General features: G+C 57.5%; 1 protein-coding gene across 7 annotated transcripts in view; it reads right to left on the minus strand.

Annotated features, from left to right (window-relative positions):
* Positions 1 to 1998: 1998 nt before the first annotated feature.
* LINGO1 (leucine rich repeat and Ig domain containing 1) overlaps positions 1999 to 16866 on the minus strand; it is a 189270-nt gene continuing 174402 nt past the window's right edge. For 6 of the 7 annotated variants that reach the window (XM_045899646.3, XM_064570123.1, XM_045899644.3 and 3 more), the window contains one exon: positions 1999 to 4887. In XM_045899646.3, coding sequence (XP_045755602.1) covers positions 3031 to 4875 — 1845 coding nt within the window. In that variant the 5' untranslated portion in view covers positions 4876 to 4887 and the 3' untranslated portion in view covers positions 1999 to 3030. Of the gene's footprint in view, positions 4888 to 6610; positions 6692 to 16866 lie in introns of all 7 variants that reach the window. The other variant, XM_045899645.3, reaches the window with a different exon arrangement.

A 16866-nucleotide genomic window follows, 5' to 3' on the forward strand; every position in this document is an offset into this window, starting at 1 on the left:
GGCTCAAGGTCCCCCAGGACTCCTAATACTGGCCAGGGTCTACACTGCTCCTCTGACCCCTTCTCCCTGGCTCCCTGTCACCTCCATCCCTGCAAACACACGCAGGAGGAGGCCTTGTCCTCCAGGGCCCCAGAGCATGGCCACTCTTTCTGTCCTGGGCAAACTGCAGTGATGGCCTGCGTCTGCTCCCATCCTCCCACACAGCCCTGAGGCTTTCCGTGGCAAATCAGAGGACATCGCCAGGCTTGGCTTCTACCCCAGTCTCATTTGAAGTTCCAGCTCCCTGTTTCCCACTGTCCCCCGTCCGGCCCCTTTCCTTCCCCATTCCTGAGTATACCTGCCACTTCCCTGCCTCTCCGTAAGGATGCCATGGTGGTGAAAATCGTACAGCAGCAAACAACTGTCACACCTGAGATGGAACTGGACCCGAGGTCTGCCTGACCCCAAAGCCCAGGCCCCATCCATCACTCTGCTGGGTGACTCTGCATGTGTTACTTCCCCTCTCCGGGCCCCCAATTCTCACTGGTGAGGAGTACACCAGGGGCGGGGGCGGGCTGGTGGTGACCAGGTGCTTGCTGCCGTCTGACTCTGCAGGTCATTCCCCCTTCAATCTGGCAGGGCTCTTGAGTTCATGACTATCTGATAGATGGAGGTCCCACGCCTAGGAAGGGGCTGCTCTAAAACCCAGGCTGCCTTTGCTTGGGCCAACCCAGCCTCCTGCCCTGAGCATTCACATTCCCCCAAAAGGACTCTCTCCCCTATCTGAAAACAACCTCACAATTTTCTTGTGTCCTTGAAGTTCCTCAGAGGTCCAGTTCCCTCGAAGTAGCCAAGAATAAACTGGCCCCTTGAACTGCTTGCTCTTACCAGAAGCTTGTGAAACCCTAGGCGTCTCAGAGGGGTAAGTAACAATCCCACGGGCTGGCTCCTGAGGGAGAACGGTGCCCAACAAGGTATCTAGGGCTGGGGCCATGGACAGGCTGTGTGCCTGTCTCTCTCTGGAGGTGAGCAGGCCTATCAGGTTCTTGGAGCCTCATGTGATACCACTGGCCTCTTGTTATGTACAAGCCACCCCCTTGCCCAAGGACTCCCCTCTCTGCTCCTGTGCTCCCCAAAGCGGTCTCCTGCTGGGGGGGGGGTCCCCAGGCCTGGCTCTGAGAAGTCCCAAGCCAGGCTTAGGAGTCTGTGGCTCTGGGAGTCTGGAACTCCCAGGCCCTGGTCCTATCACTTAGCCTTGTGGCTTTGGATATGCTACCATCCTCTCTGGTCCTCAGCCTCTGCATCTGCACCAGAGTTGGCCTTGATAGGAATCACCACCAGCACCAGTAGAGGGCTTAATGGGTGCCAGGTACCACACCAAACAACAAATACACCTATGCTCCTTCATTTAACGTCCTAATGACCAAAAGTAGTAAGATCATCTTTATGTGACAGAGAAGCAGACCGAGGCTCAGAGGGGTTAAGTAACAATCCTGAAGAGCTAGCCGGTGCTAGAACAGGACCTCAAGCCCAAAGCTCAGAGCTCAGAGCCCATAATCACTAGTCTAGCCTGCTCCCCAGGGACCATCAACCTTTTTCCACACCAACAGGCGCCCTCCCTGCCCGACAGAGATGATGGCCGAGCTAGTCCCCAGCCTCTTGAGTCAGGGCCCACGGAGTCAGGGAAGGTGACAGGGCGACCGGACTGGCCCTTGGCAATTCTGTCATCTGGGGCAGCCCTTCCCAAGGCCGAGTTTGGAGCGGCCCGGTTTGGTGTGAGCGGGCGGGGTGGCGTCTGACCCTCCAGGTCACCTCCAGTGCAGTGGACCCCGCTCCCACACCCATGGCTCTTCAGAGCCCGGGCTAGGCTCATCGGATGGCGGCGGCCCGGGCCGCTGTTCTAAGGAGAGCCTCTGCAAGTCCCTGGAGCCAGCGGCCCTTCCCCGATCTGCCCCCAAGCCTGACCCCACGCTCCCCCCATGGTGAGATAATAATGACCATAATGAGAACAGTCACCCACACATGTGCACAGCGCTTTACAGGTTACAAAGTGTTTCACATACATCATCTCATCAATTCCTCACAACAGCCCTGTGAGGTAGGCAGGGCGGGGGGTCACGTTTCCATTTGTACAGATGTGGAGACTGAGGCCCAGAGAGGGTCAGTGACCTGTCTGAAACCACACAGTAAGTCAGTGGCAGAGCTGGGACCAGAAGTTAGGCCTCGGTCCTGCCTCCAGCCCCTGGCCCTCTGCACTGACTGTGCCGTCCTGCAGGAGGACCCCAGCCCCTGTCCAGAGTCTCAGCCACACCCGAGTCGGGCCCCCGACCCCCAGCAGTACTGCTTCCCGGCGGCTTGGCCACCAGCCCCCACCCCCACCAGGCAGCCCTGTCTCCTCCGCCTGCTCCCTGCAGACGGCCAGCCCAGAGCCGGGCCCGCACCTGCCGCCCTGCCCGCTCCTGTCAGCTGCCCGGGCAGGGGGGCTGGAGCCTCCTTTCCTGTTTTCCTGAGTGATCCCTCCCCATAGGGGAAGAGAAGAGAAAGGAGGAAGAGAAGGAGGAGGAGGAGGGGGAGGAAGAAGAGAAAAACAAGAAACTGAGTTGGAAGAGGGCCCTGGAGCAATCAGGATGTCAAAAGTTTGCATTCCGACTAGCTATAGGAAATAGGTTTTTTTTTTTCTCTTTTTATTATTTCAAGTTTTCATAAAAATCCATAATTATTGAAACCCAAGTTACAGAGGAAGCTCGTAACTTTTTTTTATTGAATTATTGACTGTGCCGCATGTCGGTCTGTCGGCTTCCGACTCCAGTCTGTCAACGTGTGGCCCTGTGCAGGTGGGGTCCCCAGGCCTGGCCTGCGGAGGTCCTGGTAGACAGAGGGCAGGCAGTGAGGGCCAGCAGGGGGTGGGGGGTGGGGGGGAGCCGCAGAGAACAGGGGTGTGTGTGGAGGGCCAGGGGAACGGCGGGAAGGACTGAGGAGCGAGCGCTCAGTGGCCAGGCCCCTTCCCCTGCCCGGCCTGCCCCGGGGGTCCCTGCCCGCCCCGCCCCGTCCTCAGATCATCTTCATGTTGAACTTGCGGGGCGCGTCGGCGGAGCTGATGCCCGCGTCCGACTTGCGGGGCACGTACTCGATCTCGATGTTGTGCTTCGTGTTGCCCTTGCCCCGGCTCCAGAGGAACAACAGCACCAGGCAGAAGAGGACGACGCCCAGGAAAGAGATGAAGCCCATGGTGGTGGCGATGATGAGGGTCTTGATGTCGAAGGGGAAAGGCACGGTGGCTCGGGTGCTGTTGGCCTCTCCCTCACCCGGCTGGTTGGAGATGAAAGCGAAGGTCTTGTTGGGCTGATGGGGCCAGTCGGGCGAGTAGCTGCGCACGTGCAGGTGGGCCGGCATCGAGTCGTTGCCGCCCGCGTTGGCCGCGATGCACAGGTACGTGCCGTTGTCCTGCACCTGGGCGTAGCGCACCTCCAGCGTGCCGTCGGGGAAGACTGTGAGCCGCCCATTGCTCTTGGCCGAAACCAGGTGCTTGCGGGGCGAGAGCCAGAGGATGGCGGGTGGCGGGTCGCCGTCCGCCCGGCACACAAACTGCACCGTGTGGCCCTCGTCCACGAACACCTGCTGCGCCTTGCGGTCCCGGATGCGGGCGCGGCGGCAGGTGAAGTAGTTGGGCAGGAGCACGTCGGGGAAGTCCTTGAACTCCTTGCCCTGGACGAACTCGGGCGTGGCACACGTGGGCTGCTGCCGGTTGAAGTTGAGCCGCCAGCGGCGCCGGAACACCCACAGGAGCCGGCAGTCGCAGGCCAGCGGGTTGGAGTCCAGGATGAGCGTCTCCAGGTTGCCCACCGAGTGGAAGGCCGACTCCTCCAGGGTGGTCAGCTGGTTGCCCGAGACGTTGAGCACGCGCAGGTAGTTGAGGCCGCGGAAGGCGTAGGGCTCCACCACGGCCAGCTGCCCACCCACCAGCTGGATCTCCTGCAGCCGCAGCAGCTCATGCAACATGGAGCCCTCGATGGTGCTGATGGGATTGTAGGAGAGGTTGAGGAAGCGGAGATAGACCAGGTGGCGCACGGCCAGGTAGGGCACGGCGGTCAGGTTGCAGTGGGTGATGGACAGGGAGGTCAGATTGAGGCCATAGAGGCAGTTGGGTGTCATGGTGTCCAAATAGGGCCAGTGGGAGATCTCCAAGACCTTGAGCCGGTACAACCTCTTGAAGGAGTAGTCCCGAATGGCGTTGATGTTGAGGTGCCGGAGCCTCAGGACGATGAGGCTGTGCAGGTGGGACAGCGCCTCGGTGGGGATGGAGGTCAGGTTGCATTTCTCCAGCGTCAGCTGCTCCAGGCTGTTGAGGCCGCTGAAGGCCCGGTGGGAGATGTAGACGAGGTCATTGTCGCCGACCTCCAGCGACTTGAGGTTGTACAGGTCCTGGAACATGTAGTCCAGCAGGATGACGATCTTATTCTCGCTGATGTCCAGCTTGGTCAGGTTACTGAGGCCCGTGAAGACGCCCAGGGGGATGAGCTTCAGCCGGTTGCTGCGCAGCCCCAGCGTCCGCAGGCTGAAGAGGTTGTTGAAGGCGCCGGGCTCCACGGCGCTCACGATGTTCTCGTTGAGCTCCAGCTCTTCCAGGTGCGGGAAGCTGGCGAACTCGTCCTGGTTGAGTGTCTTGATGCGGTTCTTGCCCAGGTCCAGCAGGCGGGTCTCGGTGGGGATGCCCTCAGGGACCGCCACGAAGCGCTTGCGGTGACAGAGCACGGCCCGCTCCTGGGCCGAGCACTCGCAGCGGGGCGGGCAGCCGGAGGCCGAGCCTGACAGCACCGAGCCCAGCACCAGCAGGAGGATGGGCTGCCAGCAGGCCAGGAGGGGGCTGGGCATGCTCCTCGCGCCCCCCGCCAGCATCCTCTCGCTCACCTACAGCCAGGAGCAAGCACAGGACAGAGGTGGCGGTTAGGGGACCGTGTTTGGCCGGCCCCACCCTGGGCCCTCCTGCCCTGTCAGGGGGTCAGTGACACAGACAGAGAGCGGGGGTGGGGGGCCCAGAGTGGCACAGGACACCCACCCAGGACCCCCGAGTGAGATCCAGACACCCAGGCCAGAGAGTCTCCTGCCACCCCACACTGCTTCCTCCGTGCTCCTGACCCTGCCCAGAGCCCTCCCAAAGGAATTCCCCAGCATCCCTGGGATGGGGGGTGGGGTGCACTGAAGAGGAGCCTGGCATTGGCACCCCAGGTGGCGTCCACCTCCTTTACATTTTATGTTTCATAGGCAATGTGATCCAGGCATGCACCCCATACCCCACCGCACACCCTGAGCCTCAGCTTCCCCTGGTGCTCATCAGGGATAAAGCCAGACCTGCTGAGTTGCCCTCAGGACTCACAGAGGGAATCAAAAGGGCTCAGAGGCTGAAGCCTCCGGGAACAGCCTGCAGAGGAGTATGTCTGGTCCCCAGCCTGCCAGGCCAGGGCTCCTGAGGCTGCTGGGGGTCACCCTCTCAGCCTGAGCTTCCCCAGGCACAGACACCATGGCCCTCTCCTCACCACCACTGCAGTTGAACCCCAGCCCAAGAGCCCTGGGATATCAGCAAACCCAGTGGCACCTGCCCGTGTTCATGAATCTGCTCCCCAGTGGGCTTTCCTGATCAGTGGTGGGCTCCCCAGCCAGAAAGCTGGGACTCTGCCCTGATGCCCGCCCCCTCGCCGTGGAGTCTCTCCGACTCTCCCCTTCCTCCAGGTCCACTGTGACCCCCCCGGCCTCCCGAGCTCAGGGCTCAGGGCCCAGTGAACGACTGTTCCTGACCTTGGCCCTTGCAGTTCTTTCTTCCTAGAATGCCCCTTCCCCTGCCTGTTGAAACCCCATCTCCATGGCCTGATTTAATATCTACTGCTCCGAGAAGATTTTTCTGACCCCCAGGGGGAGATAGGGGGAGATGAAGGGCCACCAGACTTCATCTGTCTGTGTCTCGGAGTTCCGATCACACCCCTCCTAGAGCCAGGGTTCTGTGCAGCTGCTGGTCTGAGGTGGGTACAGTCAGGGCCACGGGCCGGGCCGCTAGCTAGAGGCCAGTCCCCGCTGCAGCACTGAGGACACGAGGCTCATCACAGCTGGGCCCTGAGGAACATGCAGGGCTTGGGTGGCTTTCACAGGGGTAACGGCACCAGGAGGGGGGCCCAGCTTGAGTGCAGGCTGCAAGAGGAGTAAGCAAGGGGTGTGTGGGAGCTAGCCCCCCATGACCCTCTCCCAGCCGTGTTGCGAGGCGACTTATTCCTACTTGTGCCCAGACTGCCTCCCCATCTCCTCCGTCCCTCCTCTGTGCCACCGCCTGGGAAACTGGCCCAGCAGGGTAAGTAGGGGGCTAGGAGGACTTCTCCAAACTCCAGAGGGTGGGCCAGATGGCCCCAGGGGCTGAACCAGAGCCTGACTGCTGCCTGTTCACACGCCCCACACACATGGCGCCCAGGGGGGCTCACTGCAGGAAGGGGAAGCCCAGGCTGGGGGGGTCCCACATCCCTACCTCAACTCTCCCAGCACCACCCCTACACTCTCATCCTCTCTCTAGACTCTGTGGTTCAGCCTCCCCCACCCCACCCCCACCAGGCCATTTCCCACAGCCACACATGCTCCCCCAGTGACCCACCAGAAAAGCAAACATCCTGACAGGCGATCGATACGTAATTGGGCCGGCAGCTGGGGCTGGTGCGGGAGTGAGGCTGGGGACCTGGGGAGGTAAATGGGACTTTGAGCGCCCAGCTCAGGGCTGGGCTGGTGGGCGAGGTGGAGGCTGCTGGAGAGGGGGCTGAGGACCGAGAGGGGGGACAGCCAGGGCACAGGTCACCTGAGATGTTCAGAAACCTCTCACACACACCAGAATAAGGCATTCAAAGCACCACCACCAACCACCTTGCCTCCCCCTGACCCATGTTCGCATCTCCCACCAGTCTGCCCCATGAAGCCACCCAGGTGTCCCCACCTTGTCCTGGCTCTAAACCATCCTTTTGGAGACCGCTCTCAGCCTCCTGCCCCAGCGGCCTTTATGACCTCCTTTCTCAAAAGCCACCTCCTCCAGGAAGCCATCCGTAACCTACGCAGTCAGAAATCATCTTTTTCCCATCACTTCGAAGCATCTTAGACTTATTAGTAGTGACATTATGCAACCGCTGTATAGCATACACCTCATTCTAAAAATCATTTGAGCCAACTGACAGAAAATATTATGCCACAAGACGATAAAAGGATAAAGCAAGCCAACGAGGGAAGAATACCACTGAGTCCTGCATAATGACGAAAGGGGTGAGCTTCCTGGCAACCCGAACAAAGAGGGAAATATGCTGCAAAGCCTCAGCACTTGGCGCTGTGCCTGTATGTTTAATGCTGGGTCAGTCACGGGTGCTTCTGTCTCACAGAACAGCCCCCGGTGATGTTCTTGGACAGACAAAGTGTGCGCAAGAGCTTTTGCAGAGGTTGAGGGCCCTCTGAGTGAGCAGTGAGGGACCTGGGGAATTCAAATCCATTGATGGAAAAGCTGACTGGCATGGCCTTGCATGGCTGCCCTCCACCCTCCACCCCCTGACCCCCTGACCTGGCAGAGAGACCCGCAGAACAACAGGCCACGCTCCACAGGACCAAGACAGCTTCAGGAGGGCAAGACCCCCAAACTGCCTCATCCCTCACCTTTTACATGTGGCTGTCCTGAAAGGGGGGGAAACTGAGGCCTGGAGAGGCTAAGATGCCTGCCCAAGTCGGCACACAGGCCCGAGTCTCCCAGTCTCACACCCCTATGGGGTCCCTGTCATCGAGGGGTGCGGACAGGGCTGTGTCTGCAGGGGTCACCAGAGCTGCTGATGGGCACTGTGTCGCTCCTGCCTTTCTGGCACCGTGAACCCTGCTGGTCACTCCTGCAATGGCAAAGGAGAAGTGTTTTATGCATTTTAATCAGCGTTTTATTTTGGACTCCTGCCCCCTGAAGGGCTTCCCACAAGGCAAGAGTCTAAAAATTGGACCAATAAATACAACGGGAATAAACATCAAAGGCAGGCAGGTGGGCAGACAAAGGGAGAGCCATGCCCGGGGCACAATGTTCAGAGCGCACAGCAGCCTGAGTCCTCCCAGTGCCGGAGTGATGGGGGGAGCGGAGCCCTCAGACACGTGTGCAGAGGGCCGCACCACCACCACACTCTCACTCATATGCCAGGGCATAACTGCTTGGCTCCATTGCTCCCCAGACTGGCCACTCTGCTGTGTGACCTCGGGCACAGCCTGCCCTCTCTGGGCTACTTCTTCCACTGTGCAGTGAAGGGTGGATTCCAGGCTCCCTGAGGGAGCCCACAGCAGACACTGACTTCTTCCAGCTAGAAAGTCAACATTCTCAAACCTGGTTAGGGGTGAAGAGGAGTGGGGGCTCAGGCCCCAAACTGCAGTTCCACTGGGGCTGGAAGGATCTATTTGAAAGGTCTCACCATGGGGCTGTCCCCTGTGGGGCTCAGGATGGGACAGGTGACTGATGGGGACAAGAGGGGCATGGGATCACCTGGGAGTGGACTTGGGGAGGGAGGACAGGGGTCACTCCGTCTCATAAGGTAGATTTCAAAAAAGGTATTTTTTTTTAGCCATTTTACAGATGAGAACTCAGGCTTCCAAAAGGGAATTCATTTGCCCTCCGGCCTAGGCACAAAATGAGGAGGCCAGAAAGCTCCATTCCTCCTGGTCCACTCGCTTGCCCCAAGAGCTGCAGGCTGTGAATGCTTCTGGACACACAGGGAGGGTAAGGCATGTCAGGGCAGTGGGTGAGGCCCCGGGCCCAAGGCAGGCACCGATCCTTGGATACCTGCAAGTAGGCACCCTGTGCCCCAATCCCCACAAAAGCCTTTCCTCAACTGTGAGTGTTGAACATGCTGAATTTTTCCTCCGGCGCCTGTTGCCACCGTCTCTGCTAGAATCTCACCTCATTTGGGGTCGGCTGCAGCGCAGAATGAAAGGTTTAGTTATTTTAGGTTTATAGTATCAATATTTTATGGTGTTCCCACTCAGCATTCCGCAGGGAGCGCAGGGCTCCCCAGCACACATGGGCATGAGGTCCCCGGCAGGGAGGCGCCCGCCGCCATGGCTAGGGGCCAGGGCCTCTGGGGGGCAGCCCGGCTGTGGGACCTGAGCACCTGCAGCGGGCTGTCGCCCCACGTGGACATGAGGCGGGTGTGCACCATCACAGGCTCCGCATCTATGACTGGGTCTGCAGCAGGAGTGAGGAGGGATGGCTGACCTGGGAAGGGGGCTGAGGGCGTCAGAACATCTGCCTACAGCCCTATCCAGCTCTGCCCCCCAGAAATGAGCAGAAGAGCAGGAGAGGGAAAGGTGACAGAAATAGAGAAGACACACAATGGGCCACACGGGAAAGAAAGGGAAGAGAAGAGAGAGGAAGAGAAAACGGAGGAGAAAGGGGCAGCGGGTGGGTAGGGGCAGCCTGGGTTGGGGGGAGATGGAGCTTGGCCTGCAGACTCAGCTATCAGTCCTGGAGCTCCTGGGCTCATGATGCCTGTCCCAGGCCCCAGGCCTGTTACCACATCCTGTCCTCAATTCCACCCCATGCCGGAGGGCTGATCACTCAGAAAGGGGAAGGCACTCCTGCAGAGTGACCAAAGAACAGGCAGATTCCTCCTGACTTGCCCTGTCCCCAAGTGCCCGGCTGCCTGCCTGAGGTCCCTTCTTCGCCTTCAGCTCCAGAGCATGAAGCCACTGGATCCCTGTCCTGAAATGATGAAGTGTGTCAGTGGGGGTGGGGGGTGGACGTGGGGGTGGAGGGAGGTCTGCCTAGGAAGCCCTCAACGGTCACCCCAGGTCAGGGACTTTCTTCTGCAGCACTGCTTGGCTGCCCATCACGTGCCCAGAGACCTCCCGCTCGGCTTGCAGACTCCAGCTTAAGAAGGGATCACCCCCCTGGGGGCCCCCCTCTGGATCTCTGTAGGGTCTGTGTGTGATCTGCTGTGTTTGCCTCTCTCCCTTGCCTCTCCCCTGTCGGAGTTTCTGGGCCTTCCCTCTGTGTCTCCCAGATTGAGAGCCCCCAGGGCAGGGCCAGGGCTGATAGAACCTCGTCCATCCTCAAAGGCGCAGTGAAAGCCAGTCAAACAACGGCTGGGGCAGCTCCTGAGAACAGCCCCTCCTAGTCTAGGCTCTTCCGAGAGCTTCCTGGAGGAGGAGGAGGCGTCCCCTGAGCTCAGTCTCCACAGGCCAAGAAGGGAAGGGGGGGGCATTTTTGGTGCAAAACCAAGGTGTGCGGGGGGGTGGGGGTGGGTGGGTGGAGAGCATCCAGGGACTCCTAATTGCTTTTCTCCTCCCCCAAATCCTGACTGGTCTGGGCTCCTTCTAAAGCCACTCCATTCTGGCTTTCTAGGGCTAATCCCTGCTGAGGTGTGAACGGCTGATAATGGTTGAAGGTGTGAGCTGCTAATGGGGGAAACTCAGTCCCTGGCCAGCCTAATTGGGCGGGGGCTGCCTCCTGGCACAGGGCATGTGGGAGGACAACAGGGAACCCTGAGAGGAGGGGTCTGGTGCCAGGGCTGGGCTCCCGCAGGAGAGAGCCAGCCTGTGTGGCCAGTGGGTGAGCAGCACGGCAGCCTCTGTCTGTCTCCTCCTGGGCTGCTGTGCCCACTTTGGCCTATCCTCTCCCTTCTCCTCCTCCTTCAGCTGCCCCCCACAGGGAGGAAAAAAAATCAACGTGGAAGAAAATTGAGGTCATGTCCTTTGTCGTGTATAATTTTTTATTTTCCTCTTGTTCTTTCTGGCAGAGTTGCTGGGCCCCCCGGGGCACGTGTGTGTGTGTGTGTGTGTGTGTGTGTGTGTGTGTGTGTGTAGGGGAGGGTGGCCCATGCGGGTGTGTGGGCCTGCCGCCCTCCTCCCACCACTCCACAGCCTCCCTGGCCCAGTGCCTCCAGCGCCATCTCCTAGGTGTGCGTGGAAACTCAAGCGTCTCTGAAGGCGCTCACCCGGCCTGTCAGCTGCGCCAGGTTGGAGGCTGCTGACTGGGCACAGTGGGCCTGCCTGCCCGTTCACTAGGGCGGCTGCCCGTGTGTGGCCCCTGGGCAGGCACCCACCCCACGCACCTGAGGGCCGGATGCCCCTGCCCATCCCACAGCCCACCCCACGGGAGCAGAGATGCTCTCGAGCTGCCAGCCTTCCAGCCAGCCCACAGCTCCAGGCTATTTTCAGGATAAATTATGAATTTTAACTGTCCAAGCCTCTTAGTGTTTAAAGGCTTCTATATACAGGCTCTGCCCTCCAGGAGTGGCCAGCTTGGTGGAGAAGAGCAGGGGGAGGGCAAGGCCTAGAGGAGGCCACTTCTCAGGGAGCAAAGGGCACTGGGCCCACAGGTCCCACGCCGGAGCTCCAATCCGGGCTCACTGCACACCTGCCCTGCTGTGTGACCTTGGGTGAGTCCTGGACCACTCTGGCCCTGGCTGCCCCTTCACAGGCTTGTTCTGAGGGAAGAGTCCAGCTGTGAAGCTAGGAGCTGTCCTGGAGAGGGTGGGAGGGAGCCACTGGTTCTAGGAAACTTCCATATTGTCTGTGCTGAGCCCACCTGAGTGAAGAGCACCCTTCCTTGGATTGGAGCTGTCCCAGAATTGAGGAGGGGTAGGCAAGCACCCATGTGGTGACCTGAGGAGGCTCAAGGAAAACCCATGTCCGTACCACTACCTCTCCCTTCCCACGTCTCTCTGGCTCTAAAACACCAACCTAGGCTCACAGGGGCAAGAAGGTACCGCTGAAGGTCTCTGGCTCCATCCGCCACCCAGGCCATCTTGGGAGGTGCCTGGCAGATCCCCTCATCCCTTCCTGACTGCCCCAGTCCTCAGGGCTCCTCTACCTTGTGAACAGCTCAGGTGGGCCCATCTCAGGCTTTGGAGGCCTGGAAACCAGCCAATCCCTACCTGGGAGGGCCATGAGCCTCCAGGTTGGAAGAGGAGGAGCTCACAGCCTCAGAGGACCAGGGCAGGGAGCAGGCAAGGGTGCAACCAGCAGGGCATTGGGAGGCCAGAGACCTGATCAATATGATGGTGATGAGGGCCTTTCGTGTGCCAGGCATGATTCTAAGCACTTTACATACAAAAATTCATCTCTCCCACCACAACCTGTTGAGGTAGGCTGTGTCATTATCCCCATTTTGCAGATGGAAAAAACAGAAGCACGCACAAGTTCTGTAACTTGCTCAAGGTCACAAAGAGGTTCTGTAACTTGTTCAAGGTCACACGGCGAGCAGGCTATGAACTCAAACATGAGTTTGTTTCCTCTTCACAACAATCTTATTAGGTTGGTACTATGATCCCCGTTTTACAGATGAAATAACTGAAGCACAGAGAGGTGGTGCAGCCTGCCACGAATCCTACAGCGATAAATGGCAGAGCTGGGACGGGGCCTGAGGTGGCTGAACCCAAGGCTGTCTGACCACTCCTGCATACTACACTGCCTTTCTCTGAGTCGGGTTCAAGGGCCTGCTGAGCTGTAGGGCTGTGGGCAAGCGGCTTCATGTCTCAGGGCTTGAAACTCCTCGAAGGGGAGGGCAGACTTTACGGTGCCCTCTTGGGGCTGGGGGCAGAGAGTTCAAAGAGAAGGAAGAAAAAAGATGTTTAGATCGAACACACCCAGAGTGCTTTGCAGAATGACGCCACCAACCCTCACCACATACCGCACTTCATGGATGAGGAAACCGAGGCTCTAAGCCATTAGATCACCTCCCTCCCGGTCCCTGAGCTTGTCTGACTCCAGAGGCACCGTAACCCTAGAGACCCCCACACAGGTGAGGGAAGTGAGGCCTGAGAGCATCAGGGACTTGTCCTAGGTCCCACAGCATCTCAGGGCTAGGGCCTCGGAAGAACCCTGGCCTCCCGACTACAGCCCCCTTCTCTCTTCAGTGTACTGCCAGGATACCGTGGTGGGGCTAGATCAGGGGCAAGTGAAGGTTTGAGTTATTTCTGCCTCAAAAGGGGGAAAAGATTTAAAAACAACCCCAATATGTCCCAAACCAAGGTCCAGTGAGTTTTTTAGAACATGGACAGGCAAACTATAAATAAAAACACCCTTCTACCACCACTGACTATTCAAAGCCCTCTCTGCTCAAGTGAGTCTTGGCCAACCCCTTGCCAAAACCCATTTTTGCAACCTGTGCACCGAGAGCAGAATCCAGAGGTGGTGAGCCCGTCTGGTTAGACACAGGCCGGTGCCAAGTTCTGCTCAGCCACAAGCGATGTCGTTGCCCAGCTCCATGTCCACGAGAAGCCTGGGCTTGGGGGGGACATCTCTGCAAATCTCTAAGGGGTGTCCCAAGGAGGAGAATGCAAAGAGCCCAATGCAGGCCAAGAGGGTGGAGTCAAAACCCACGGGAGGCCCATTCAGCTCAGTGTGAGAAATCAAATGGAAGACCGGATGGCTCAGGATGGAAGATCTGCCCTAGTATTAGAGGGTGTGTAGCCTGCCAGGAGACGTATGCAAGCAGGGACACTGGTGGGAAACCCCTCTGCTAGGACATACACCTCAGCAGCCCCTCTTAGCTCTGGGACACCCCCAACTCACATCTGCATACAGGGACTTGAGATGGCTACCCCCCTCCTCCCCAACTGCATCGATAGCCCTAATGGGCCTGGGCCAGGCAGAGGAAGCATGCTGGCCAGGCCCTCACCCCCTCTCAGAGACACAAGCAGGTTCTCTGTAGAGGGAAGCAGAGGAGGTGGCAGAGAGAGATTAATTCCCTGAAAGGGGAAAAAATAGAAAAACACACACACACCACACACCCTAATAACATGTAATAAGAGGTTGGAGACAAGGAACAATGCCCTGGTAATGTCACCCTGGCGGCAATCAATTTGGGTGTCACATAAAATAGGCATAATTATTCCGCCAGCCCTGTCGCTCATCTCTAACCAGCTCCAGGGGCCCAGGTCCGGGCGGGGAAAGCGGCCTGGAATCAATCGTTGGCGCACCAGGCTGGCGGAGGGAGCGCTCCAAATTACCTCGCCAGCACCGAGCTTCTCAGCCTCTGCGGGGACGCAGGGGGCTCGAGGGCCACCTGAGGGGACCTTGCTAAGGCCCAGGAGCCACCTTGCTCAGCCACCCCCCCTCACTCACTCAATGGGCAAGAGCAATCGGGGAGGACTCCCCAAGGAGGTGGGAATGAAGGAAGAACAAATATACATTTTTTCATCCAGTATTCAGTCCTCAGCTCACCAAACTCTTATTAAGTACTCACCAATGCCAAGCCCCAGGCCGGACCCCAGGGTGTGGAGACAGGGTTTTCAGGGGGCTGCACATTATTAAGATAATGAAACACAAGCTCTCTCCCTCTCCCAAGCCAGCACCACCCCTGCCCATCCTGGGGTTGAACACAGAACCACTGGGGTTCCTTGGGCTCTAACCGTGCAGGACGTAAGCTCTCTTTGCTCCTCCTTCATCCCCCCTTCCCCGGGGAGTCCTCCTGAGTGCCCTTGCCCATCCCTGAGCTCAAGGCTTATAGAAACAGCACCCCCACTAACTGGGGAATGCTGAGGGACAAAAGGGACAATTGCTTCCTAAGCATCTGTTACACACTGGCTCCTGCCCATCTCAACCCCCATTTCCTACACCAGAAACCCTGAATTCTGGAAATGCAAATCAAGACAAGGTAACACCATTTTACACTCAATCAGTCAGTGAAAACCAAGACGGCTGACCCCACCGAGCACTGGTGAGGGTGGGAGCTATGGAGACACTCATCTCCTGCTGCAGGAAGCATAAATGGCCCAACCAATTTGGAAAACACTTTGGCACATTTTCTAGGAAAGCTGAATATGAACATGCCCTATAGCCCAGCAATTCCGCTCCTAGCTGTGTGCCCCAGAGACACTCTGCACATTGCCTCAGGAGACAGGACAAGAAGGTTCACAGCAGCATTGTTTGTAAGAACCAAAAGGGGAACAAGCCACATAGAAGAATGATAAATACATGGCGGTAGGTTCAAATGGCAGAACGTTATGCACCAGTGAAAATGAATAAACTACGTCTACCATTATTTACAACAATATAGATGAAGCTTACGAATATGATGTTGAAGGGGGAAAAAAAGCAAATTCTAGAGGGCTGCATCCGGTTTCAGGTTCTTTTTACAAAGTTCAAAAACAGCCCAAACTGAACAATTTCCATATATTAAAATACTTGATTTTTAAAAAGCAAGGGAATGCTAACTAGATAATTAGGATAGTGGCTGTCTCAGAGAAAGAGGCCAAGGAATAAAGTGAGGGGAAGCTCATGGAAGATGTACACCATTGTTAGAGCACTAGTGCTCAGGTTGGGGAGTAGTGTTGTCATATTTGTAATACTATTATTATCACTAATGCTAAAAACATTAATCAATGACCAGGCCATGCCCAGATGAGCGAGCCCTGAGCCCCAGGGGTCAGGAGGAAGGCATTCCAGACCACGCTTATGAGCTGGGGACTTTGGGTAAGTCATTCCACCTCTCTGGCTCTCTCCCTTTTCTCAGCTATAAAATCAAATCTCTGCACCAGCTACAGGAATAAGACTAAGAACACATCACCGATATAAATTATGAGTAGCTAGCATTTCTTGAGAGCTTACTGTGTACTAGGCACGGTTCTAAATGCTTTGCATATATTAGCATATTTAATCCTCCTGCTGGCCCTAGAGGTAAATACCCTTGCTATCCTCACTTTATGGATAAGACTGAGGCCCGGGGAGATTAAGGAACTAGGCATAGGTGGAGCTGAGGTCTGAACCCAGGCATCTGGCTCCAGGGTCCACACTCAACAAGTTCACTACAAAGTGACATCAAAGGAACCAAGTACACGCGAGGAGGAGGTTGTTGTCAGCACGGCTCTCCTGGGCCCACAGCACCCAAGGATGTTCATTCATTTATACAATGCATAAACAAACGTCACTATCAAGAATGCCTCAAATCCATTTGGAAATGAACTTGCGTTACCACACTCTTTCTACTAAGAACCCTTCCAATTCTGGAATCCCCTGTTTTCTGTGTCTCTGCAACGTCTGCTACCACCTCAGGACCCACTCAGTCTCTCTCTCTTTCTGGAGGACCCCTGACTACTTCAACCTCCCCCAGACAAATCCCATCCTTTGCTGAGTGCCTGGGTGTGCTACTAAGGACACTGCCTGGGCACCCTTGACATCACTTAGCTCTGTCCATCCATACAGGCAGAGGACACTGTGTCCCCTCCAGGTGGTCCTTGCCACCAGCCAATAGCTGCTCCCCAGTGCCACCCAGTGTCTTCCCTATCCTGGGGGCCAAGCAGGGGAGCCCAGCGGGTGGGTACGTGATTGCCCAGGGTTGAACGTTCAAGGCAATCCATGGAAGCCCGAAGAGGGCCTAGTCCAGGGCTAAACAGACAGCTCAGCCACGATGTATAGAATACACACATGAATTAATTGGCTGGTACAATATTAGGTACAAACCAGTGCAGGTCTTCACTGTGGGTGCCTGGAGGAGGAGGATCAGTAACTTGGAGCAGTTGGGGAGGCTTCCCTGAGTAGAGGCGAGGAGAAGAGGGGAGGGCCTCTGGGTAGGGATGCTGGACCAAGATAGGTGATAGGGGGATAAGTAGAGGAACTGGTGGGAAGAGAACAGAGATCCATCAATGGGTAATCACTGGGAAGAGGAGGAGGAGACCCTGGGACTGGAAGGCACCATCCGTCCACAGAGTGCCACCCAGAGGACGGCAGGACCAAGAGACCCTGGCTAACAGGCTACGGCTCTGACTTTGAAATCACCACCGTCAACTGCCTCCCCTCCCTGGCCTTTCACTAGCCCCACAGGACCATCTGACACACTGCCTCGTGCCTCCACGGGAGCCTGCGTAAATCACTGTAGTGCCTCGCTTCTCCACAGGAACGCACCCTTGG

Source organism: Mirounga angustirostris, unplaced genomic scaffold, assembly GCF_029215605.1.
Source record: "Mirounga angustirostris isolate CCGP_5_RB_7025 unplaced genomic scaffold, mMirAng1.0.hap1 SCAF_9, whole genome shotgun sequence".
NCBI lineage: Eukaryota > Metazoa > Chordata > Mammalia > Carnivora > Phocidae > Mirounga > Mirounga angustirostris.